This window comes from Gymnodraco acuticeps, unplaced genomic scaffold, assembly GCF_902827175.1.
Source record: "Gymnodraco acuticeps unplaced genomic scaffold, fGymAcu1.1, whole genome shotgun sequence".
In the NCBI taxonomy this organism is placed as follows: domain Eukaryota; kingdom Metazoa; phylum Chordata; class Actinopteri; order Perciformes; family Bathydraconidae; genus Gymnodraco; species Gymnodraco acuticeps.
In genome coordinates, this window is record NW_022991519.1 from 214511 (window position 1) to 242389 (window position 27879).

The 27879-nt window shown below is 39.9% G+C and overlaps 1 protein-coding gene across 1 annotated transcript; it reads right to left on the bottom strand.

Moving 5' to 3' along the window:
- Window positions 1–2929: 2929 nt before the first annotated feature.
- Window positions 2930–17595, bottom strand: LOC117533372 (secretory phospholipase A2 receptor-like). The gene is made up of 6 exons (XM_034197067.1): window positions 17518–17595; window positions 6318–6372; window positions 5381–5767; window positions 4626–4937; window positions 4433–4524; window positions 2930–3164 (listed from the first exon to the last, which is right to left on the bottom strand). The coding sequence occupies exons 2-6, from the start codon at window positions 6352–6354 to the stop codon at window positions 3063–3065; spliced, it is 930 nt and encodes a 309-aa protein (XP_034052958.1). The 5' UTR covers window positions 6355–6372; window positions 17518–17595; the 3' UTR covers window positions 2930–3062.
- Window positions 17596–27879: the final 10284 nt, after the last annotated feature.

Consider the following 27879-nt stretch of genomic DNA (forward strand, 5'->3'; position numbering starts at 1 on the left):
TATTAAGGTACACATATTCACCATCAACTAGTTGTTAATTGACATGCATTATTAGCAGTATATTGGCTGTTTATTAGTCATTATTAAACACTTATTAATGCTTTATTCTATATGACCATATTCTACAAGTACTAGGCCATTAGTTAAGAAGTTTTCCTCAATAACCCTCTAATTAGTGCTTATTTATTCAAAGTAAGAAAGTTGTTGTACATGAGTTTTGGTCTTAATATGCTCTGCTCAATATGGGCCTACTAAAGCAGTAGTACCACAAGAATAGTAATTCTACCATATTAACACTTAACAAATATGGTCTATTCTTATGTAACAAGACATGAAACCAAAAGTGTTAATTGTGTCAAAATGTATTTCTAACTCAGAATTCCCTATTTTAAAGTGAAGTCTTGTTCATAACACATAAACTAGTAGTTTGACTCTAATGTGTTAATTAACAACTAGTTGATGGTGAATAAGTGTACCTTAATATAAAGTGTTACCAACAAATTATATAAAATAAATTCTCCAAGAAATAAAATGTACCTGGAGTATCAAAACAAATAAAAGTCCCTTCCATGCTCCCCAAAAAAAGTCAGACTACCCTCCCTTCACAAGATTACAATACCAACCGCCTTTCTCACCTTCATTAATTCAGCAACTCTGAAAAGTGAAGAGTGAAAGGTTCTTTATTCTTTATTTGCAAGGTTCGAAGGAAACACGAGAGAAAGGACATTGCTCAAAGAGAACAGAGTGAGAGTCAGCTTTCCCCTCGTCCACTCCCCGGTACACCAGAGAGAGGGAGGTAAACAACTTTCAACACATAAATATTTAAATGTTTCATTAGATGCTGTCTCGTGAGGAGACTAAGAGGAGCTCGGGGATTTAGCTCCAGCAGCAGGCACAAAGTCAAACCACGTCAAAGACAAATCTATTCTGTCAATAAGAACACGGAGCCTGTGGAGGTGGTGAATTATATATACGAATATGTAAATGACTTATATATGTTCACGAAGAATGAGGTTATCAATATGTCTTAAAACTTGCATGTTTAACAAGTGGTTGGCTATACATCTAGTCCGGGAGAGGACTTTGTCAATAAATAATGCAGATCTGTCCAATATCATGTCTTTCAGCATAAACTAGTACACAACCAAGTATACATACTGTCAACTTTAACATTCATGTTCAGTTCTGTATTTCTTTAATACATCATTATTATTTTCTAAGTGAGAATAACATAATCATTGCTCTTCCTAAGAACAGACCAGCTAGCACCTATGTATTTAATGTGTTTTATATCTATCTCTGATTATCTATAGGTAATTATCCCAAAAATAAAAATGAACAACAAGAATTAAAATCAAATCAAATCAAGTTTTATTTATATAGCACATTTATAAACGATTTTTGGTCGAGCCAAAGTGCTGTACATATAATAAAAATAGCCTACAGTAGAGACACTTTACAGCAAATACAATTAAAAGCCACAGATTAAGTACCACTTCAATCTAAACTCAAATGTTGAAGAAAATGTGCTACTTATTCACACATCTTAATAAAGCTCAGCGCAAGTTCAACCAAGAAGACCGTCTTTACTCTTCATGTATTTCTATTCCCATGTCACTACTCTCTCTCCTCTCAATAAGTGACCGGGGGCGTCACTCCCCAGCTTAACCAATCACTTCGCTCTATTCTCACAAGCCTATCATAACGCTCTGTCAAACCTTTTAAATCTGCTCTCCCCCCTCTGACAGCTGTCATTTCAGGTGACTCGACGCAACCCTCCTCCACCGCTTTTCACCTCCTGTCCCTCTGAATCCAGGGTCAAGCTAAACCACTCCTCTTCAGACCGACCCAACTATCCATTCACCACCACCAGGGTCTAGACCCCAGGGGGGTTTCATCGGATCGGCTCTACCCTCCAGAATGATACTTCCTGCACAACGGGGCCTAATCGCCAAAAAAAAATCACCATTACATTAATTTATGCATCTGCGCAATAAATATGTATTTATTATTACATCAAAACCGTCTCTCCTGATTGAACTGTAGTCCTCTTTACTCTCATGTGTGTGTGCGTTCCACATTCAGCTTAACATTCAAAGAAGAATAAAGGAAAACATAATTAGATTTAAAGGCTAATTATAATGACTAACAACCTCTGAGTTTATTTCCGGCATTAGGCCTCGAACTAAATGGTGGCACAGTAATAGACTGTGATCTAGCATCTCTACTTTGTTTCTTCAAATGTACCAATCTCCCATTAGGACCTACAAAAAACATACTATGCATACATTGTTGTTCAGAGCGATACAATATAACATTTCAATGATGTATGTTGTAAAACAGTTCGTAAGGTTGGCAAACAGTAATTAAAGCTCCACTTTAGCACACATAAAGTTAATAATTTGTGTAGATTTAAATTCTAAAAAGAAATGTAGCTCACAAAATTACAACCGGGGGCCTTAGAGGGTTCAATAAAAAGGCTTCACAGTTTAGCAGAGACTATGTTGGTTGTATTCAACCCAGTCTCACGGCAATTCGTGTTATATTCACGAAATTTATTTAATCTATTGATTTTCGTGTCACACAGAACGATTTTAAAATCAATGTATTTCTATTGGTAGTATGTTTCGTGCCTGCAACACGTCTTTTTGTCCGGTCGGGTCTTGGAAGACCGGAAGCTGTGTGGTTCATACAAACATTTTCTTACTAACCCTTACTTTTTAAATTGCATAATGTCTGACTTTTCTTGCTGTCCACGAGGAAAATAAATGGGGCTCAGAGCCTCAGAATACTGAAATATGTATTTTTGTAATATTTTTTTCCTTCTAATTTATTATTATTTGGTGCAGGCACGAAACATACTACCAATTGCTTCTAAAATCGTTCTGTGTCAGAATACTGAAATCTGTATTATTGAAAATATTTGTTTCTTTCTAAATTGTTATTATTTAAATTGCTTTTAAAATTGTTCTGTGTGAAATGAAAAAAAAATTCACGAATCAATAGATTACATTTCGTGACTATAACACGAAATGCCGTGAGACTGGGGAACATTTTCACAGTCATGGTTCACCCTTCTTTTCAGAGACTTTTCTAGTTGGATGTTTCCTCCATCTCAGTGTGAACTCCTCATGGATTCCATTGACCCTCAAATGTTTCTCCATCTATAAGACAGAATAAAACAAATGGTTAACACCAGTCTCTTGTAGAAATTGTTCATAATGTTGCCAAATTAGATTTTGTATGGTTGGTCCACAACTGATGGTCGAAGCATTTGGTGTGAGTTGAATGGTCTCACACACCTATTTATGCAACCCTAGGTTCGGTTATTACATATTTTTTTTACGGTGACACCGTCATTTAGCATCTCCAAAGTTCCCTTTACAAAAAGCTATTGGATTTTACAATTGGATTTCGCAATATCGCAGTAAATAAGCTCTATGGTAATATGGTCTTTACATATAAACACCACTTCTATGATTTTTGAAGCGTAAATGCAATCGCCAAAAGTAAAAAGCTATAAACAAACCACATCATGGTCGCATGGTGTCACGTCAACATAGCTAAGCTAAAGATAGCTAATGTTGCTAATGTTCCCGATTAGTTGAATTGTGTAATTTACTTGCCAGAAACCACTGTTTTCATGACGCATAGAAACTTTAAACTTCATGAGTGGAGTAATTCATTACTTATGTAGTCATAGAACAAAATGTGAAAATGTCTTCAGCATGCTTTAACCTCAGACCTTATGTGAGGCATCTTCTCAAAAGACCCATTCATCTGTTGCCAACTAGTGGCACTATGATGCTGACTTGTGTGGGTTTTAGGATTCATTCCTGCACCACTCAATGGGGGACCTGAAAGGTGGGGTAGGTAATTTTGGAGAAACCAGCTCGAGTGCGCTAAAATTTGAAAATATGAAAAATCTGCCCCTTCCTTCAGACTTCCTCACAGAGCCCCTCCTCCAACACACAGGAACGCGCACATGACCAATGAGGGCACGAGATAAGTTTGTGCACAGATGGAAGGCTGACAGGCAGGTAGGCCATCCAGTTACTTTAGCCGGGCCGCCTCAGATGATTGGTCGTGCTTTTTACAGCGCCACGGCTTCCACAGATGATGTATCTTTATGGATTTTTTGTCAAAGCATTTAAGATATTCATTGCTATCAGGATGTTAAGAGCATTCCATGGAATATAACAAAAAGTGTATCTCGAGCCGGTTTCTCAAACTTACCTACCCCACCTTTAACATTTATGACCTTCATATCAATAAAAGTTTGGATACGGCCATGAAGAAACTTAAGTGTTGAGGATTCACTCACGCGGTTGCATTGTGGGTAGTCTAGGTAACAGGATTCAACAAGAAAGAAGAATGCTTGTAATAAAAATAACACAATATACAGTTTTGCTGCATTGATTTTGAGACTGACTTCGTTCCGAACATCTTCCTGAACTGAAGGATCAGTCAGGTCCAAGGATGCTTCAAACTGCAGTTCAACCTTCAACAGCTTTATCACAGTAACTGCAGAATAGGGATAACATTTGTGAAGCTTTGACAAAAATACATCCTTGATTACATTTGAAATACATTTATTTTTGCTGGATTGAAATTTGAATGCTCACCTGAACAGATGAATCCCATTTTGTCCGAACAGTAAGCATCAGCCCAACCTATCTGAGAATAGTGTTGAGAATCACCACCATTAGGCTCAGTACCGAACCATTTCATGATCGAAACGTTACTCCGGTCGGACCAATTCCAGAGATGTGCCGACAAACCGATCCACCAGGTGGACTCATTCGTCACCTTCAGGATCTCCTCCTTCTCTTGCTGGGTTTTCATGCTGGTCAAGTCCGTGTATTTCTCCCTGCAGTAACTCTGGGCTGACGACCAGGTCATAGGAACCGTAACTGGGATGTACGTATTGTTGGGCTCTGAAATCAAACATCAGTTCTTTACATTCTCAACTAGAAATATATTATACAAGTCAATTTATTGAACATGTCAGAAACATTTTATAATAATAATAATAATTCTAACAAAGAGATGCAAAAAAAAAAAAAAAAATTTAAGGTACAAAATAAATGAACATAAATACATTCTCAAATAGTCTCTGTCATGTTCAACAGGGGCAATAAGAATCTTAAAAAACTTTTCTGGTCCCCCTCTAGTGTACCTTTTTCTTGAAAATAAAAGATTAGATAATCGTCATTTTAAACAAATAAAAAAAATTGTACAAAACAACCAAAAAAAGAAATAACTTTTACAATGACAAGAAACAACAAGTATGAGTTCACAGGTCCTGCTCACAACCATTAATGATTTGGTTTCTAAATAGTTCAGAAACCAAATATGATTTCAAAGCATGCACACTCACCATCATAGCACACTGAGCGCAGTAATTCACCACATGGCTGGATATGCAGGGTGCCCGAGGTTATTTCCACACAGATCTGTTTGCCAATGTGATTTTTTATTTCTAAATCAAACCATACTCCCAATTGAGTGTTGCCATCTTCCCCGTAGAGAGATGTGTTGTCAATGGACCACTTCCAGGCTCTATTGTCAGAATACATTCCTATCCATACATATGCTCCTGGAGTGATTTCAAATACTTGTTTCCCTCTTTCCCATTCCTCTTCAGACTCAAAGGTCGCCAGGTCACCAGAATTCTCCCTACAGTAACTCTGAGCTTCCTGCCAGTTTTTCTGCATCATAAAATACGTGTATTTTCTCGTAACACTCCAAGACAGCGTAGATAGTGCTGAAAGGAAATTAGTACAATGACTGTTATAACACATATTTACTCAATGCAAATCTTTACGTTTGAATGATTTACTAACCAAGAAGCAGCAAAATCACCAATCCTGTCTTATCCACTTAGACTTAGACATACTTTATTGTCATTTCAACAAGACACAGAGTGTACTATTACAACGAAATTCCGTTGTACTGGCTTACAGGAACAGGACAATATAAAAACTTGCTAAAATTGTACATATAAATAAATACTTTAAAGTGACGTGGTGCTGATAAAATTAAAGATAAAGTGTGCGTTTAAAATATAAAGACTTACTATACATATAAATAAAATAGACATACTATAGAAAATATGTGCGCTTTACACAGCGTAATGTAATCTATATGTTACTGGTCTACTTGATGTTCAGCAGTCTGATGGCTTGGGGGAAAAAGCTATTACAGAATCTGACTGTTCTGCTCTTAATGCTGCGGAACCTCTTGCTAAGTCTAAAACATATTTACTCATGTTAATTGAGTGAATGCAAATCTTTACGTTTGAAGGATTTACTAACCAAGAAGCAGCAAAATCACCAATCCTGTTTTATCCATCGCTGATTTGTATCAAATCTGCAATAAAAAAAAGACAGGATAAGCCCTTGCCAAAGGGGATATTATAGGGTAAAAGAAGTTCAAGTAAAGCAAGTGGAGATGGGCTAAATTACCAGAAAAGTTGTAAATGAATGAGAAGAAACTGAAATGTATAGGCACAAGTTCTCATAATAAACTCATTAACATAACTTATTATGAAGACATAATATAATTGATTTGTAGTAATATAGTTTAACATTGATATAGAAAAATCAAACACTGAATTGTAAGTAAGTAAGTACAACTATATTTACATAGCACCCTTCTCAACATGTTAAAATGCCCAACTTTACAGCAGAAAAAAACATGTTTCTACCCCTGGCTCCATACATTTGTATTATCGATATAGTTAGATTCCACCTTCATGATTATGGATCTGTGAGTGAATTGTTTTCTAACGCGACCCTTTTATTTATTCTTTCACACACAGTGACGTCACGAGCTACCCACAATGCAACGCGTGCCATATATCTATATAGAAATACGCCATTTTCCTGGAGGTGCTAATATCCTGGAGGTGCTAATATAAACAGCTAGGTAATGTATCCAGGCAGAGCGCACTAGGTTTTTTTTCTGAATTAACGACCGAAGAAATCGCTGCATGTCTTCGGATTACATCTCTGGACTTGAGGGGTGTGCTCCAGGTCGTTACCAGCGTAAACTAGAGCTGTGTGGGTTGTCCGATTGCCCTTACAGACTAGACTGCCTGCAGATGTATGGAAAAACGACTCTCGAAAGTGGCCTTCGGTTGATTTTGGCAGCATCTACGTCTATCTTCTGGAAACACCAGGTGAATACCCCACTTGTCACAATAATATTATCATGCCAATGGATATATGTGGTATTTTAGAGTTGACTAGATATTGATTAAGGCAATAGACTATGATATTCTGCTTGCACCTCGTGTGAAATGGTGGATACCGGAAGTACGGTGTCGCCCTCGGCCCAAAACCCGTATGTGTGTGTGAAAGAATATTAGGTCTTAAAGTTTGTGCATAAATTAGGGCGTGGTCACATTGAGTGACGGCTCTGTCAAGTGCCTGCCGCTGTTAGCTTCTTGTCTCTCTGCTAGCTGCTCCGTGAAGCTAGCTACAGGGACTCTGCCTGCTCAGCTCAGGAAACACAACTTTTAGCCGGCCGTGGTTGTTTGTGACTATTGTGACTCGCTCTGCGGTTAAAACAGACGGTGCATGAATGCGGTAAGTGAAATTTGAGTGCTTTATTTATGTGTTAATGATTTTAATCAGCTACGTAATGAATGATAAGGCTTGGGTTAGCATGTAAGCTAGTGGTAGCTACATCGGTGCTTACGATTGTAATCGTAGCCTCCAAGTTAAAATTATAGACTGTATATATAAAGGTTCAAACGAAATAGACAAGTGTTAAGTGGGATAATACTGTTGAACAAACGGCTTCTGTTTGAGGTTGATAAAATAAGGTTACATCCTTGTAACTTAGAGATATTTTATTATGTAGGTAGAACTGTATGCATCTAAGGTTAATTTAAATTGGCTATGCTCAAGTATGTAGACAAGCTAATGTCGAAGTAGTGTATGTGAAATCAACCTCACAATAAGATGTGTGTATATTACATTATTAATGTCATATTTCAAGATGATTACTTAGATATTACAATATGGTTGGTTGAGCTGGAGTTCATTATCGAGCTTACACGTTAACGTCACAGTCATCTGAAGAACGAACCCAAACCTTGTTGTTTTTATTAATTGCATTACCAAATGGGTATCAAATAAACAGTAAGCATTGGTAAGACAACTTCCAAAGTTACAGTAAAATAAAAAGGCCCCTGACTCGGACAATACACAATCCAACATGTTCAACAGAAGAGAATCAGTTATATTGTTTGTACACATGGTACTTTACATATATATATATATCTGTTTGTTTAAGGTGTCCAGGTGATGCAGACAGGCTGGAGCAGAGAGTGAGAGACAGAACTGGACTCCTCACAGCAGTGAACTTCAGCACAGGTACAGATACTCTTTTTTCATACAGTACAACGAATCAAGAAAGATATTGGTTTAAATGAATGAAGTATTGACTTGAATACACTGATATACATTCCATTAAACAATACTAAATACTAGATCACCTACACATCAGTTAAGTTGAGGGTTTTTTCCGTGCAAAAAGTTAAATTTAGATATCTAGCAATATGACTTTGTCAGCTTTCTAATTTAATGTATTGAAGGCAAAGATATTTAACACATAGTGAGAACTGCTACTATTTATCTCTCAATATTGTCTGTAAAAAACGTGGTAAAAGTTATTCTTTCAGTGAGACAACAGAGCAAGCTTCTACAGCTGCACTACGTTTTGATAACAGTTAAATATTATTTTGATAATAATAATATTTCAATGTTGATGAACTTCATACTGTTCATTCATAATCTGATTGTCTTTGTAGCTCATTGTTGAAAAAACAAACAAACATTACAATTACAAAATAATTATATCTACAGCCCCTAAACACACAAACACACTGCTTTCATAAATAACACACTTGTTCTGCAATAATATGTTTTATGTTTCCTGTCATTTTTGTTAGGAAAGGACATGCCTGAAAGACACAACATTTTCTCCTTCTCTGAGGGTCAAGAAGAACATCCAAGAGGAACATTAAAAGCTGATGTTATGAGATTTTAAGACCAGTACAGGACATTCACTAAGAAACTACTTTTATTGTAAAAACAGTCAGCTGATCGAATGCAGCAATTTCCACATCTACACTCCATCAGCTGATTATTTCTATTTGCCTCACTTTATGAGCTTCACAACATGTACCTTGTTTTGCAACGTCATAAATAAATGGGGCCAATCTTCAGTCAGATGTGAATGTGTAATCTAACATTTTCAGTAAGAATAATGGACAAAAGGAGAGCAAATACAAATACAATTTATTGAAATGTGAACCAAAAGTTAATCAAATGTTTTAAATAAAAAGCACATATGGACAGAAGGTGTAAACCTATTAAATGTATAAGTAAACACATTTAGTCAAATAAAGTGACAGACTAGGCCTGTGCAGTTGGAATCAGCTTTGCCCAGCATGGGCTCCTCCATCAGGCCTGGTCCTCCTCGCAGAGGAAAGACCCTCAGTCCTCTTCGCAGAGGAAAGACCCTCTGTCCTCTCCAAACCAACAGACTGGACGTCCATCACACGGAGGTTTCTCCCTGAAGTCTCTGCAGCTCTCTGGACACCAACTGTCTCAATCCGTCCACACTGAATATGAGAGGGGACAAATGAAAATAATAAATGCTTTAGACAATAAGAAACATAAAGTTGACTGTTGAGTTGCTCAGTTTTTTTAGATTGTCAATACTATTACTGTATAACTAATATCTCAGGTTAAGAGGCACATTCAAATAAAGATTGGTCTTTAAATACATTTTGTCTTTTGAATTGTTTGTCTAAAGTCAAGGATCTATAACTGGTACTTAGTTTTAATGATACAGTCTGGTTATTGTGCTGTTTGGAGGAGGCCTCACAGGTAAGAGCGCTAACTAGCTACCATCACATGTACCTTAGCTTGACTTAAATGTATTAAACGTATAGTTAAGTGATATCAAAATATAAATAACTAATGTCATGCAAACATATTAATATTTTCTTGATTCCAGTGTTGAATTTAGTACAATTGCATACAAACGTTAAGGGGTTTTAAGATTCTGAAGTATTATGCTAAAAACTCAATAACTTAGATTATTATTTATAGTTTTGCTGAATAGTTTCATGTCCGCTTACCTTAGAAACGTAAAATGCGACGGCAGCGTGCAGATGGGGAGCATGTTAGCTTAGCTTCAGCTAGCTCTGGAACTTCCAGCTCGGTGGCAGCAGGTCAGGTCCTGGGATCTGAATCTTCTCAAGATTTTCCAGATCATTCATCTCTCCCACTTTAGCTTCAGTGCGCTTGGCAGTGGATCATCCTATCCGATTCCACACATCTCTCGCAGAACCCTCTTTCCTTCAAGGATGAATGGAGCTAGAAGGCCATTTGCAAGATCCGGTCCTGGTTCTGGTTGTGTTTCTGCTTTCTCTGCGTCGCCATCTTTGAAGACGCCATCCATAAACTTCACATAGTCAGCCTTGAATTTAGGATCTCTTTCCAGTTCCCTTTTAAGGTGCTTTGGTCGAATCAAAGCCAGCCTTTTGTTGTCTGGGAGAAGAGGTCGTGCTTTGAATGTAGGAGGCATTTCTAGATGACCCAGTTCGTTTTGCTGGATTCCTTCCTTTAAGATCTGCAGAAAGCGAATATCACCTTGAGATATGCCTTTTCCCCTGGCCTGGTGTCCGCGAAATCGGACTCCAGCACCTTGATAACCGCTGATGGCGTTACAGGTGGCACCTCCCTGACAAAGTCCAGTCACATCTTGAGAATTCACACGCTGCGATGCACTTCTTACGATGCTCCATCCAAGGTCAGTCTTAATGGCATAGCGCTCGTAATCGCCACCAGTGATGATTTTACTTGGGGCCAGTGCTATGGAGCAGTCATAGCCAATCAGTAATCCAACACCGCAATCTATAAGTGGAGGCATCTCTTGAGCTATATCTGCAAGGTGTTTCCATTTGATGGCTGTCTTGTAGGTTGGAATGTGTGCACGTTCAAGTGGAATGGAATCCCTTGTATAAGCTGGAGGCAGATCAATGGATGTATTTGAGGTGAACGCTCTGACTTTGAGTCCACAAACTCTCTGACTCTTTACAATTGAGTCTTTTCCCATCATAGTCGATACTTTTAGTTTTACCGGCTCCATCTCTGTTTGGAGCTTCTCACAAACCTCCTGTTCTACGAAGGTGTGACTGCTTTGGGTGTCCAAAGAGCATACACCAGAGTTTCAGAATTAGATGATGAAATCCACACTGGCACGATCATTGACGTGCTCCCACCTTCACCTCCATTCACACAACATGATAGTGAGGATGTATTTCCTTCAAACCTGTTGTGTGTGTAGGGTTTGTCCGCTGAGGAACGCTCTTCATGCAAAGGAGTCGGATGACCCCTTTTGCATATGCCACACATGGCTCTGTTCTTGCAGTCTCTGGAGACATGTCCCTTTCTCAGCCATGCAAAACACAGCCTATTTTCTTGTATGCATTTTCTCTTTTCCTCCACAGTCAATTCCAGTAGCTTTTGGCATTTGAATATGGAATGATTTTATCCACAGCAAAAACACTCAGTTGTGTTTTGTGTTAGCATGCTCCCTTTCTTCACTTCCTCTGCACCTTCTGACTTGGTTTCTTCTACGTTGGATTTAGCCACAATGCAAGGTGTGTCTGAATCCCCCACGTCGGTGACAAATGTGTTTGATTTTGGCCCTTTTGCTTCTCTTACAGGTATTTCTGCTGAGGGTTTCAGAGCATACAGTGATGACACTGGGTTGCATGCTATACGGGCCTCCTTTGATATGAACCTGGCAAACTCTGCGAAGCTTGGATAATCATTGCCTGAATCCAGCTGTTCTGTGACATAACGGTTCCACCTTGATGTGAACCAATCAGTTTGGTTAGCATCTTCTGATTCTCTTCACAGTCGTTAAGAACTTGTAGGCCCTTAACGTGAGGCATAGCGTTGCTGCATGGTTGGAGGAAATCAGTACATTCTCTCAACTTGATATATTCCTTTCCCCCAATCTTTGGCCATCCGTTGACTTTCTCTCTGAAGGCTCGCTGCACAACAAAGGAATAACCGTATCTGGCATTCAGCCTATCCCATGCTTGTTCATAGGCCTCCTCATCTTTTCTGTAGAAGCTACCTTCAAGGGCAGATTTCGCCCCCCCTGCTACGTACTTTTGCAGGTAGAACAGCCTATCTGCAAGGTTAGAGCATCGCCTCTCATTAGAGCTTTAAAGCTTGCGATCCACTCAGTGAACTTCAATGGATATTATCACTGTAGATCAGAGGTGCCCAGTACGTCGACGCGGGGGCAATGCTGGTAGATCGCGAGTCATTCATAAAAAATAAAAAATCCAGCTCCGTTAAAATAGACAAAACAGGTTTTGATCCCTCCTCCCTTGGCCTCCCTGCCACTTAATTCAGGAGTTTACTTGATTGACAGAAAAAGCGACCTATCGCTTTCCAGTCTGTTAACCCAGAATGCAAAGCGATACAAAATCAGTAAAGTGCCGGGAAAACTCAAATTAAGTTAAAGAGACAAACAAGAGACAAACAACAAAATGAGTGAAGCTAAAGACATACCACTTCCACCCAGAATGGGAGGGAGAATATTTTTTTGTGATGTCACATTCAAAGGTTATTTGCCTTATTTGTAAAGCAAGCGTCGCTCTGCCAAAGAAAGGTAACGTGGAGAGGCATTATCGGAGTGTTCACAGGGCATATGACAGCGACTTCCCTCCGAGTAGCGAGTTGAGAAAGAGAAAGGTCATGTACTATTGCTACACAAACATTATCTCGCAGTCTTAGTGTCGCCAACTCGTTTCTAACATGCAAAAAGACAAACAAAATGCGTCTATGGTCGGTGTATTTTCGACCTTTCCAATCCAGACGAGATCTCTCTCTCCCGTCTGTGTGCGGGGCATTTTACGCACACGCGGCTGCTACATGCAGCAACACACGGCGTGGATGGCGGAGAGAAGCGCTCCAAGGTGTGGTTAAATGTTACCCGTCTCGAGGTGGACAATGCTCCTTGCCAAGAGTGTTTAGCATGTAAGGGCGGTAACACGAGCAATTTGTATGGGCATAGATATGTCTCATAATTATTTGTGTGAACATAAAAATAATTTGTGTGTAAATATTTGATTTGTAAATGTAAAACACCATCCACAAATGCATTTAAAAGATTTCTATTTGGAGTGAAATGACGTTCGATTTGGAGTAAAATTACCTTCTATTATGAGTAAAATGGCAGTAGAGTTGTTTTTAATATACACTACATAGAGTAAATAACCATTAAGCCGAGTAAAATCTAAGCACATAATAGAGTAAAATGAACTCTAAAAATACAACTCTGAACAAAGAGTACATTTTACTCTATATAGGTTGGGACCAAATGTTATATTTTTAGAGTAAAATGTTCTTCAATTTGAGTCAATTTTACTCAGAGAGATTTACTGTGTGGCAATAACATGTTCAAAAGGTAAATGACAGCAAAACAGGTTTGTAATTGTGTCTCTTGTTCCCCTTATGGCCGGTTTGAATGTAGCAGTTGTGAGCTCTGTCCTAGTAATTTAAAGAGGCCCTATTGTGCTTTTGGGGGATTTCCTTTTTCTTGTAGATTATCTAGGTCTTTGTGCATATCTTTACCTTTAACAAAAACAAATGTGAGTCATTTTTTACAAGACATGATAGATAATATGATCTCTCTATACTTCAAGCATCCTATCTCTGTATTCAGGGTTTTGAAGTTGAGATATAGCAAACAAATGGAGGTGAGCTTGATTTACTAACAATGCTATTTACACCGGGTACTGGATGATAGGTGTATAAAGCCTGTCTTTAATAAATATAGCATATATTGTCTGGAAATGAGTTTTTTCAGACATGTAATTAGACAGAGGGTGTTAGAAAAATATCACTTGTCACCGGCTTGAGCTTCAATCTCAGGATCCATGTATTTGTGATCCTCTCCAGAATGGAAGTAGTCATCACATACAGAGCATCAACTAGTTCCTGAAGTGTCCTTCACATGCTGATATCCAAGAGAGGGAGTTACACAGTCACAAGATGGAGGAATAGAAAGCAGTATTTAATGTTTAGTTCAGATTAGCTCCACGTCAGAAATGAGCATGCTTGTCATATGTCTATCTCCCTAGAGGCTGAATCATCATGTTAATCACATAGCTATCATATGCCTAAAACAGTCCTGATGCTCTTCTAGGTAATCACACATCCTGTCATGTTCACAGCTACAGTTGGGATACCTTTGTTATCATGTTACTCTGATACTGGAAGAGTACATTCAGTATTTTCCCAACAGAGGGTTTAGTAAACGGCCATACGGGCTACAAGTGACACAATTATAAACCTGTTTTGCTGTCATTGTATTCATACTAGAAAAATTAAGTTAACACCAAAGACTGACTTAAAAGGAGTGAAGCCTGTAAGGTAGTTCAGGCAGTCCACTCGGGCAACAATGATACATATACAGTACACGTGACATGTATTGCCACCCAACCAATTCTGTGAAATCGAGCGCTCTATTTAAAGCGACCTATTATGCAAAATGCAAACCCTCTCTCTTTTCCTCCGTACCCAAATCTCTAAAAACGGGGCTACAGCGGAGCTGATCCAGATTTGTGTCCGATATGACGTAATATCAGAAATATGGACCCACGGCCCAATCAGAAAGTTGCTATTAGAAACAATGCCCGACTGTTTTGGACGTAATATGGTCTTTGTTTGCATTAGCTGGCATCGCTAACACTTGCTAACCTGTACTGGAGAGAGTATGTGTCAACAATTGCATATCGGAGACCTTTAAGTTACAATATTTGCCATCTCTCCCACCACTATCATCACTGCTCAATGTAAAACATTATTCTATGAGTGATGAGTAGTTGCCAAACTCAAACTATACACTGCTGTGAATGAACATTTTATATGCGAGTTGTCTGAATGAACTGATTTTCAACACATGCATTTGTTTGTATGCCTGCATTCACACTAGGATGTAAATGCATTTTCTGTGTGGATGCCAGCTTATAAATGCGAGTCCTGGAAAGAAGTACAAAGGAACATTGGGCTCCTTCCTGTCCTTGGTAAGATATGCATGAGTACAAAAAGAATAAGAAAGAATCGATCTCCAAAATAATGCTCAAGCAGGGCCAGAGTGCAGCCAGCATGCTTTACATAGAGCATATCCGTTTGTGCTCTATGGAGATGGAAGGTTTTGGGAAGATGAATAATTTCTTTGCTGAAAAGCAACTGTGAGCAGGTTTTGGCCGACTGTTTTCACTGCATCAGCTATCTGCCAATTGTTCTGGTGGCTAAAGCTTCTTAGACTAATTACTACAGAATCAAACCATCCCCTCTTTGATTCTGTAAATGATAAATGATTGATTACGGTCATAGCGAGATAGAAAACTGAGCTCTCCTCTTCGTTCAAATGAGTTCTGGAGGAAGTTATCGGTTATAGGACTCAGGTAATATATGCTACACTTTCATTTTCCCACTGAGGTCTTGCAGGCAGAGTTCCCGTTAGCCGGTAAATTACCGGACTATGACCGGTAAAATATGCTGAAGACCGGCAAATCTAAATCTCTCCTGTCAAAATAATTTCCCTTTAGCGCAATACCGCATCAGTTGCGCAACTTGCGCTACTTATGTGACAGACAAAAGAGTATGTGACAGACAAGAATAGTCAATTCTAATGTCTAACACTTAATGTGGAGAAAGAGATGTCCTGTATACATGGGTTGATTATGCATTGATCTGTTGGTAATGCCTCGGGGTTCCGGTGGGCATGTAAACAAATGCATAATGCTGCGCTATACTTTGCGGCCTCACCCGGTTGCATAGTGACGCGTATTGTTTAGGTGTCTTTTAATAAGCAGGTAGTCCTATCATTAGCTAGAACTAGCTGTATCTGATCGATATGGACAGGGCCGCCCCTCCCTACAGGCCAATCACGCAGGCTGCATGGGGCCCCGCCTTGCGCAGGGGGCCCCGCCCAGAGGGCCTCAGCTGCTGTGCGCAGTTCTCCGCTCAGTTCTCCGCGCACCCCCCGCAAGAGTGAGAGGTGAGAAGGGGAGCACGTCTGTAACCCGACACCGTTGCGATGAATTGACATCTGACCAATCACGGCTTTGATACGGCCACTAGTGCAGGTGAAGAGATGTCGGTGAAAAGACAGTTTCAGTCCGGCACAAGGAAGAGGGGATAAAAACAAAACATGAAGAAACTAGAGCATCACTCGAAGGTGGGTTATTGTATGAGTCAAATGTACAACTTGCGAATGTTGTATAAGTCAAATTGCCAATTGCCATATTAAAACATCAGCTGCAATTCACGACATGAAGAAGGCAGTCTCTGCAGAGCATAGAGGCTAATGGAGATGCAGTTATTTCCAGCATTCTTTATTTACCATTCATTCAAGTATGTGATGCCTTTTATCTGCTGATGTACAGGAGGAAGAGTGATACACTGTCTGTCTAGTTGGCTTACATAACAGTTAAAGTTTACAGCCTAGAAAACATGGAGCATTTTTTCCCCTTTTATGTCAATTTGCACATTTCATGGTGATGCTCAGCCTCTCCCCTTAACTCCTAACAGTCATCATCATGTCAACCACAACACAGAAATACTGATAGAAATGTGTGTGTAGTTGTTGATACATTGCTGACAGAGGGAACTAGAATACAGATTTAAGAAATATCAGTTTTTGAGCATGTCATAAGCATGTTTTGTCTTGACTATACAACTATATTATAATAAAATAATATAGTATTTATATTATTGAATTGATTATGATTATTATTATTAGTAGAAGTAGTTTATTTGCATTCATTATATTTTAATCTTTTTGAGGCTAGTATTTGGCAGGAAATGCAGACGTACATGCACATTTACCATTTACCTCACTGAAAAGTACAAAAGTAACTGTGTTGATACTAATAATAAACAGGAATTATATTTATATAAGTAGCCTACTTTGTTTCCAAAAAAATGTGTTTCACTCCTGTCGGTTGGGGGGGGCCTCATCTCACAATGTCGCTTGGGGCCCCAAGTTGGCCAGGGGCGGCCCTGGATATGGACATAAATGTGAGTGAAGTCTAATCTGACGGGAGAGAGAGATCAGCTGCTGCTGACAAGTCGACACGCAGCTCTGCATAATCACATGCAGCGGTGAGCGGACAAAACACACACTTCAGGTTAGAATATCACACGTAGCTATTTTAATTACCTCTCAAACTACCTAAACTAGCTATAGATATGTTTAGTTTTACTGTCGGGTCACTCATTACGGAGCGTCCACACTACAGCTTCAAAAAAAGCTTGGAGCTGGGCGTGTCTGAAGCTTGGGGATGTTATTCAAGCAACACAACCAATCTCCCGCCCCCGACATACAAAGCAAAAACCCCCGGGGATTTTATGCGAGCAATATATATATATATATAAACTCCCCAAACAGGCGAAAACCTACCAGTTTCACCCACTGTCTCTGCCACCTCCCTCCATGCCTGGTTCCTCCGGTTTGTATCCCGGTAGGTGAAGAGGGTCTGCTCATACAAAACCGGGTGATTTGCTACGGCGATAATTAGTTTCTCCTCCATCTTTTTTTGAAATATAGAAATGAACGGCGGGATATCTCTCCCAGCTTAGACGCGGTTTGATTGGCTACGGCTTGAGCTGTCAGATTTTCCGAAACGGGATTTGATTGGCTGGCGCTGGCTACTCCGGCGTCTCCGGCGTCAGAAGTTGAATGTTCAACTTCTGTCGCCGGAGACGGACCGCTCTGCTACCCACAATTCAGTTCGGCGAAAAAAAGCGGCAACGTGACGTCACCCCATTCAAAGTGAATGGGCAGATTGAAGCTGTCGACGCTGCAGACGCTGCAGACGCTGTAGTGTGGACCAGTGTTGCCAACTTGGCGATTTTCTCGTTAAATTTGGCGGATTTCCAAACCCTCCGGCGACTTATTTGTGTCAAAAGCGACTAACGATTAATCTAGCGATTTATAATGGTGTTATTAGCGACTTTTCTGGTGTTTGGAGACTCACATTGTTCTGCAGTTAACGAGCCGCGGGTGCTGCCGTGAGCCCCGCCTCCCTCCCATAGTACTCACAGGCGCTCAGAGCTGCTGCTGCAGTCAGAGCAGAGAGGAGACAACCACACTCCCCCGCGTCGAGACTGCAAATGAATTGCGCATGCGCCAACTGCCAAGCCGTCCTGGTTTTGAGCGGGATTTAAATGTTGAATGTAAATGTTTCTTCACTCACTTTCACACTATAATAAATAACTGCCTTTGCTTTGCTTTGCCTCACACAGCCTCAGTCACTCAATCACCTCGTCCACTGTGTGTGTGCCTCTCTGTGACAAGCTAAACATCATGGCACAGTCTAAATTGTATTCTCAAAAATACAGAAAGGAGTGGGAATCAAACCCTGAGTATAAAGGATGGTTGAAGCCATTTATTGGAGATGACACACGGGCATACTGCCTTTATTGTAAGGGGGATTTATATGCCAAACTGTCATGTTAAAACCCCAAAACATACTCAAAAGGCAAAGACATTTCTGATCTACTGTCGTCTGGATTTAACTCCGGTGGTTTCAAGTTTTGATCCTTGAAGGGTTGGGAACGTTTTTTGCCTACAGCCGCCATTACATGTTATGCAAATTAGGCGATGACGTCATTTAGCGACTTCTGGTGACTTTTCGGACAGCCAATAGCTACTTTCCTTACTATGGAGTTGGCAACACTGGTGTGGACGGGCCGTTACTGATCCGCGAGCTGCATGATACTGACGGGCTGTCAGGAGAGGGAGAGAGCGCTACGTTTATTATTCCCGTGTTATTGTAAATTACTGTACACTTTTGAATAGTTAATCTACTATAATTAGTTTGTTTAATCATATCAATTTGTTTTCAAGCTCAATAAATAACTAAGAAGACCTTTGACCGGCACTTTTCAAATTTTGTCCGGAAGATTTAAACTTTAACGGACACGTTGACCGGCGAACAAATATTGTAACGGGAACTCTGCTTGCAGGAGTTTTATAATCACATGCTGAAAGGACCTGGCATTACTGCTAATCTGCCCTGCTCTATCTCTCCTCCGCTAATAACATTCATTTGTTATCCTCTTCCTCACACTAACACTTGAGGACAGACACTCTCTGTGGGTATTAGCCTAAAAAGTGAGGACTGAGGACACAAGTCATCATTAGGGCATCACCATTGTGAGTAATCCCAATTCAAAGAGAGGGATGTTGGTGCATGAAGGGATCTAATTTACAGGACTAATCTCTCCTAACTACCGCACTGTGTCTCCAAATGTTGGGATTGTCTCTGAGAGTGTGAATCACACTGGGCAGGATCTATACTCTGATCATAGCTGACACATCTTAAAAGGACAGTCTGTACGAATAATGATGACACACATGTACAATATGTTCTGTTGTTGAATACAAGTATGTTGCATATACATCTAAATACAGTTTGCAGGAAATAAACCTTACCCAGTTTAGATTTGTTGTCATCGTATTTTGCTATCAGTGTCCAGTGGTAGATTGACCTTTACAGTCATATAAAGTTGTCTGCCATTTTTCAGTATATATTATTTGTTATAATTTAACGGTGCATGATCATATACATCTTTGTATACTGTATACAACTTGTACAGTAACAAATGGAATATCAATATAATGTTCTCATTTACTACATGTGAAGTCTTTCAGAATAAAATGACATAAAACCATGTATTTATCACGTCAACTTTGAGATGTATTTATTAAACGTGTACAAGTTTACTTGTTTACATCATCATTATTTTCTAAGTAAGAACGCCATAATGATTGGTCTTCCTAAAGATCAAGCTGCCACCTGTATCTTTTACTTTTTCCATCTTTAATATTTCTTGACAAAAATGCCTAATAATACCTAAAGAACTATTTAAAATTCAACATCAAGAGTTAAATCAAATCAAATCAAGTTTTATTTATATACATTTATAAACGATTTTTGGTCGAGCCAAAGTGCTGTACATATAATAAAAATAGCCTACAGAAGAGACACTTTACAGCAAATACAACAGCACAGATTGTTCAGAATATCAGTATGAGAAAAACGACACCCTCTATCCTTAGACCCTCTGTCCTTAGACCCTCTGTCCTTAGACCCTCACATCGTACAAGGAAAAACTTCCAGAGAAAACCCACAGTTTAAAGGGAACATGGGAGAAACCTCAGGGAGAGCAACAGAGGAGGGATCCCTCTCCCAGGACGGACAGACGTGCAATAGATGCCGTGTGTAAATCCAAGAGATAATACATTTTACAGCATATAGACCGAATGTTAGGAAATGCATGTGTCTGTAATAAGAAGATGAATCCACGAGGATGTCAGCTACAATCCTGTGGAAGCCATCAGGGAAGCAGCATGGTGAGACCCATCTGTAATAGATACATTTAAAGTACAATTGAAATCTCAAAATTGCCACATGTCTCAGATGTGGATAGAAACTCACACTGGTCCTCTTTACTCTTATTTGATTTACTGTTAGGGTGACCAGGTGTCCTGCTTTGATCCAAATGACTGACAACGAAAAAGTCTAACGCCACCACTGCTTGGGAGAAAGAAACGATGTGATATTTGGGCCCATTTTCGCTACAATGAGGCGGAGAAAAAAAGCGAATGCATTGTTTTATCAGAAGGGAAGCAATGTGGCCATAACACAGGTAAAAACACCACAAACCTGACCAGATACTCTCTGCAAAGCTTCTTAATCATTCAACCTGTGTTTTTCATCCAATAAGGACACGATATAATCTTATTGTGAAATAAGTTTAAAGGGGACCTATCATGCAAAATGCACCTTTGGACGTCTTTTATACATGAATATGTGTCCCCGGTGTTCCAGAGAACTCACCAAGTGTCAGAAAACACAACCCTCTCTATTTTCCTCCTTCGCCAAATCTCTAAAAAAGTGGCTGAAACGGATCTGAAAAAAACGGATCCAGATTTCAACACTTTCCTACGTCACAAAGAGACGTGCTCCGCTTATTGGTCAACTCTCCACCTATCAGGGGAATGAGCCACGGCCACGTGCATTGCCGGGATCAATACCAACCATCCGGGAGCAGGCCAGTGAGGACACATCCAATTTTGAAGCTGTAAGTTTTTATTTAGCGGTGTTTTTCCTGATAAAGCTATCTCTAGCTTGTAGTATGTAGCATGTAGCTTTGCCGTATCAATGTCGCCTCAAACCCAAATAGTAATCGGTTAGGTGTTTATATGTTTTTGTAACATTTTATATTGTACGCTCCGCAGTCTTTGCTTTGTCTTTTTATTTTAATTATCAGGCATTTGCTAACATGTTCAGACATACTGCCGTAATGGTGATCTGTGGGAAGGCTGTAAAGCCACGCCTTAGCCGATAACACAAGTATTTATTCTCCTATTTATTAGTATTTTGTATGCTCTAAAATCATATTGAGTAAGTTATAATAACAAACGTAATCTTCTGTAGGTAAGTGCCGTTTTTTCCAGCGTTATATGTAAAAGCTTTTGTGATTGTAGTCTGTAAGAACGATCAGATCTGTAAGCTAAGCTAAGCTACGCTACGCTAATGAGACATGCCGTTTTTTGCAGCGTTATATGTAAAAGCTTTTGTGTGTTTACGCACATGAATATAAATGGGGGTGTGTGAGGATACAACACTGTGTGTATGTATGCGAGGGGGGACACACACCACGAGTAAAACGGAGCTAACGCCCCGTTGGTCTGTTGTTGTTGACAAGGCCTTACCTAGCAACAGGCTAATTAGTGGCTAGCACTCATTACAGTCAGTCTACTGAGCTCAGCCCCTCCAACATATCATCTGTATTGTGTCAGAAACACAGCATGCACGTTATGGTTCAAAACTAACTCAGATTGGAAAAGGCTAAGCAAAGAGCTTTGCTAAATAGAGAGTTTTAAGCCCCATCTTTTGGGATTTCAGACGATATTTATCCAAATAGTATTTTCTCATCCTGAATACTAAATTGAGATGATTTTGTTCCAACTATGTTTTCTTCTTTACAGGCCAGCACCTCACATACTTACTAATTAGTGACAATTTGTACATCCTTTGCTATTATTTACATTTTTTTTTCTCATGGCGGAAATGAAAGACTGTACCTGGCAGCCCTGCACTACAATGAAAACGCTGAGCGTGCACAAGCCACTACATCCACTGGAAACCCTCTGTATAAACTGCAGTTCCCAAAGGCCAGGAAGGGAGAATGCAGAGCAAAACCAGTAAAGACTGACCCCACATTCCGTAAGTGTTTAAAATATTTATTATACAACTATTTACAAATATAAAATTAGAAAGAACTTTCAGTTTTTTACATGCATATACTAATCTAAACCACATTTTTTGTTGTGCTTTTTTTTAACATTGCACAGGCTTCGTGGCCAACTTGATGGACCTCATCTTCGACCAAGTCTTTGTGGACCCTGCACCATTATGAGCGACCTGACAGGGACGAGGTCATCGCCGGGTATGCTACACGGTTCAATTTGGCTGCTGTCTGAACCCAACATCGACATTTTGCGGATCAGGAAACTCCTGCCTCCTTGAGGACAACGCAGACCGGAATCACCACTCTGATCCTGCGTCCAAGGAAGCCCCAGCACCAGCTCACAAAGCTTCTGTAGGCTAGATACCTGTGACGCCTGAAATCATTAAAAAAAATATTTAGTGTAATTTATACAAAATACAAGTACATTTCGTTTTTTTTTTATGGGTTCAAAGAACCGTTCATTTTGACAATAAAGTTCAGAGTTGATATCAAATGTGTCGTGATTATTCATGTTTGGATGGGTAAAGAATATTCTGATTTCAAAAGCATAAGGTTGTGTGTGGACTTTTTTTGTCGTACACATGGGTGTGTTATGCCATTGCTGTGTAATAATATATATATATATATAATAGTACATGTACAATGAAAGATTGCATAAAGCCATATACACCAGTATTTATTTCCATGAACAATATTAGCATTCGTTTTACAATTTCAGTCAAAAGAAACAAACCACTCACTGCTCTATTTGCCTCAACTGTAGTCCACCATGTTCAGCTCTGTAAATATTCAATGCATTCTGCAGGGAGAACACATTCAGGCACACAGGCTCCAATCCAGGATGGTCCACCATACAGGTTATAGAGTCCTCAAGTTCCTGCATCCGTCTTGACACCTAGTGTGATAAAGATATATTGAATGACATGTTAAAAATGTATTCTCTAAACAGACAACTTAGTGAAGCTATCAAAAATGTTACCTGTGGTATCGCCATGCAGCACACATTCTCCGTTCAGAAGGCATCGTGGCGCAATTTGCACATGTACACCTGTAGAAAGAAGTCAATAACTGAGCTTTTAAAAACACATGAAACTACACACACTGCTGACAACTGAGGTGTTGTTGGAGTTATACTTTTTATCACCCTAAGTTATTGAACTTTCCAACGGTTGTTGCACGATGTTGGAAGAAAAGGGCTGTAAACTATTAATAAACGCAATGAGGCCATTGTATATATGCTGAAAATATGAATGTCTCCCTTTATAAATATATATATGTATCGCTGTTTTTGCGTTACAAGCTCTAAGTTATAAACTGTACACATAGCATTCTTGCTAATTAGCCAAAATATGAACGGAATAAGTAGCAATCATCGTAACAGAGTAAAATAAATAGGAACAACAGCTTGTCAACTAACCATTCAGAAACGTCCTGCTGCAACCGAGATGTTTCCACCTCCACCAAAACCTCCGCTGCTTCAGGGTCAGTCTCTGGATCAAATTGATAATACGCTTGAACACATGCATTGCTCTGAGATGACATGTTTATTCCACACTCGTAATCACAGAAAGCATGGTAACGTGACTCTCGCCGGCGCATGCCCCGCTCTTCTGCAGGGGGGCGTGGTCAGCTGCTGCTCAGAATTTTCAAAGACAGGCTTGGAAAAGAGCGAAAATGAGCGAAACGAGGCATGGCTAAAAAATGATCTGTTTGGTATTTTGAAAAATAAAATGTATAAATATACCTTATATAGGTATGGTCATACACTATATCATTTAAATATAGCATGATAGGTCTCCTTTAACTAAAATGACAAATTATTGGTTTTGGCTAGACCATACGTAGCAACCTTGAGACCTCAGAAATCGGGAGCATTTCAAAATGCAAAATGGGGGGGGGGTGCTAGTTTATCGCGGGAGCTGTTAGATTAACATTAACATGCTTATTGTAGTTCTAAATGCAATGCCTTGTGGCCTGTAGCACCATCCTTGATGGAGCATATGTGTGGGCAGGAAAGGAGTGAGCAGAGAGTTAAGTAGTTGACGATTCTTGTTCTGTTTTCTCAACTTTTCTGTGACTATCTGCCTCATATATATATCTATGATCTGCCTCACCCTGTCAGACTTTCAGTTGCGCGCGCTAGTAAAGAGACGTGTTACCATGGAAACCAAACAATTGTGTAGCTGTATTAAAGTCCGAGTGGATACAGTCCTGAGTAAATCTGATTTTGTCAGAAATCGGGAAAAATATGACCCCAGGAGGAAACCGGGAGAGGGCAATGAAATCGGGAGTCTCCCGCCAACATCGGGAGGGTTGACAAGTATGGGCTAGACTAGTTTGACTGAAATGTTCTATATAATCTGATGCCTAAAGAAAACTCAACAGTTTTCATTGACAAAAAGTAGACTACTAATAATTAGTTTTCTTTGAAAATAAGACTAAAATGCTCAGACTTTTAGTCGACTAAAACTTGACTAAATAAAAACAGGATGAAGGTGACTAAATATGACTAAAACTAAAAAGGAAATTTAACACAGTACTAAGACTAAAACTAAATTAAAAAATAGCTGACGAAATTAACACTACTGTTAGGGTGACCAGCTGTCCTGCTTTGTGCGGGATTGCACAGCTTTTTATAATTTGTCCCACACATTTAGCCGATGTCTCGCATTTGATTGACAGTCGCCCATCTTAAACAAGGCCTTTATACAAAGGTGTGTAGAAAACAAGAGGGCTATCATCACCATTAGCTTTGTCAGATGTCAATCAATCAAAAGAGAAATGTATTAACCTATGGGTGTAGCCGGTGGAGGGACATTCCAAGAGAGTAATTGTCAAATTGCACACGGAGGTGAATATGTTTTGAAGCGACGCTTCCCCAAAACTCTCAAGAAACGCGTGGCTCATAAAGAAAATATCGATCTATGGATATATTCAGTGGTGTAGTAGGGATTTTTTTACTGGGGGGACGCTATTTTAATTAGGTAATCCCAAACAATGCCACACAAGTGCGCACGCGCGAAGTGCACTGACAACACGGGCAGACAGGCCCAAATAGATTACGGGCATGCTTAGTAATGTGAAGTTTGGTGGCGTTCTGAGAATGTCAGTTGGCGTTATGACATCATCGTGTTCCATGGCGAGGGACCGCCTAGCTTCGAGCGAACGCGAAGTTTGGCGCCAAATCACGGCTACGCTGTGCGAAAGAAAAAACTTTCCGTGATAACTTTTAATTGCCCATGTCTCGAGAAGCTACCCGACGAATTTCGAGTCGTACGGATAAAGTCCCTAGGAGAAGATAGATTTCATACGGAGGACGAAAAACGCGATATATCGCGATATTTCCCTGTTTTTTGTGGGTTTTGCATGGTTATCGCTCGCTTTGCGAGCGACTAAATTGATCGTAACGATATCAATTATGCGAGTTCCACCCACGTGACTGGGCTCGCGCGGCCTATCAGCCGTCATGATTTCCGAACCTTTTCTGTGCTTTTGCCGGTCGTTTCCCCTGTTTTAGGTGTGTTTCGCAGGTTTATCGGTCGCTGCACCCCAGAGATGGGGACTCGAGTCTGTGACTCGGACTCGAGTCGCACTTAAGTCGCACACACAGAGACTTCAGACTTGACTTGGACTCCTGCTCAAAAGACTTCGGACTCGACTTGGACTCGTGTTTTGGGACTAGTGAACAATCATTGTATTTTCTATTTTTGGCGTATTAAAGGTGGGGTAGGTAAGTTTGAGAAACCGTCTCGAGATCGCTAGAATTTGAAAATACACAACCGGAGAAAATCTGCCACTTCCTCACAGAGCCCCTCCTCCAACACACACGAACGCACACATGACCAATGAGGGCACGAGATAAGTTTGTGCCCCGATGGGAGGCTGACAGGCAGGTAGGCCATCCAGTTACTTTAGCCGGGCCGGCTATCGGGATGTTAAGAGCATTCCATGGAATATAACAAAAAGTGTATCTCGAGCCGGTTTCTCAAACTTACCTACCCCACCTTTAACATTAACATCATGGTAACACCATGGCGACCGGCGGCACACCTGCAGCTGTACCGCTTGTAATTAGGTTCAACTATAAAAACTTCGAACAAAACGCCGGCGGCACCAACTAAAGGAGCGCACACTGCAAAGTCTGCAATATTAAAATCAAGGATGCTGGTGCAACAACGTCAAATTTCATCAGGCACTTGAAAACTCACCCGGAGAGGTCAGTCACATTAACGCATATGGACGGTTAGCAAACATGTTTAGCTCAGCATCAGCTATGTAATGTTAACTTAGCTTGCTACTAGCTTTGTAACTGAATATTTGAAAAGAGGAGTGAATGTTTGCTTGTCACACTTGTTTGCGTTGAGTGGCGTTGACATCCAACTCTTGACATGACATAAAAAAGGTCGGTAACGTTAATCATTACGTTCCGCTGCCACTGGCTAACGTTAAACGTAGAAAAATACATAGTTACATACATAAATACATCTGTCGGTTTATAGTGTTTAGAGTTTTGAGAGGTCCTGATAATTTATTCCGGTAAATTACTCTGACCTCCTAATTGACCTTTCCGAAGATTATTGAGTCTATGTAAGTTTGCTGCTTGGCTCAGATCCACCAACGTCAGCAAGATCTCACCTCTTCCTAACCCCCCCGAAGAACCAGGTTCAATTAACTGCTGTTTCAATTCAGACAACTCTTTTTTAATCTGTTTAAGCGATCCCGAAGGATTTTGATATCAGTAAATGGAGTGTGCTCCTACCTAAGTGTGTGTGGCAGGGTGCAATCTTACCTTTGACGCAGGAGAGGAGGGCACAGGTGTCTTTTAAAGGATCCCAATCCAACAGGTGGGATTCAGTTTATTTGAAGAAAAATAGGTCCAAACTAATACAGGGTTTTTACCTTCTCTCTCACAACATTATAATCATACTAACAAAAAAACCGTGCTGTGATCATGTTCAAATGAAACTTTAATTCACAGTCTTACATTTATTACCAAAATGTTTTAATTTCAACTGCCCATTTCAGTTGTGACATTTTAAAATTCTCCCGATAGAATTTAGAGGTATTTCCTCGTAAAAAGACCGGTGACAATAAAAAGCGCATTCAACTTTCCATTCACCCATTTATTCACATCAGTTTCATACCGTTTTTTCCGACACAGACGGCGGATTAACACTCAAAAACCCATACCTCTCCGCAAAATTCGGGGGACCAGATTTCCCCACAGGTCGCGGTATTTATAAAGGTTCATACACACATCTCTCATCAAATCATTCCACTCAGCCAACAACCAATAAATTCGAGAGATATTTACCGCGTCTAGAAGGACCTTACCGAGAGCTATTAACCCAGCTCTGAAGCACACAGCCTACCCGGAGAGAGTCTACCAGGGGTCAACCCCCCTCTCTCGCGCTCTCTCAAAAAACCAGTCTCTTTATGCTAAAAAAACTGGATCCTAAACCCAAAAAAACAAACTCCTCCTCTTCACGTAATTTGTGAA

Coding starts and splice junctions, on each gene's coding strand:
- LOC117533372 (XM_034197067.1), bottom strand. CDS start 6,354: ATGGATAAAACAGGATTGGTGATTTTGCTGCTTCTTG. Junction 4,525..4,625: donor AATGGGATTCATCTGTTCAG/GTGAGCATTCAA, acceptor CCTATTCTGCAG/TTACTGTGATAAAGCTGTTG. Junction 3,165..4,432: donor AGGAAGATGTTCGGAACGAA/GTCAGTCTCAAA, acceptor TCTGTCTTATAG/ATGGAGAAACATTTGAGGGT.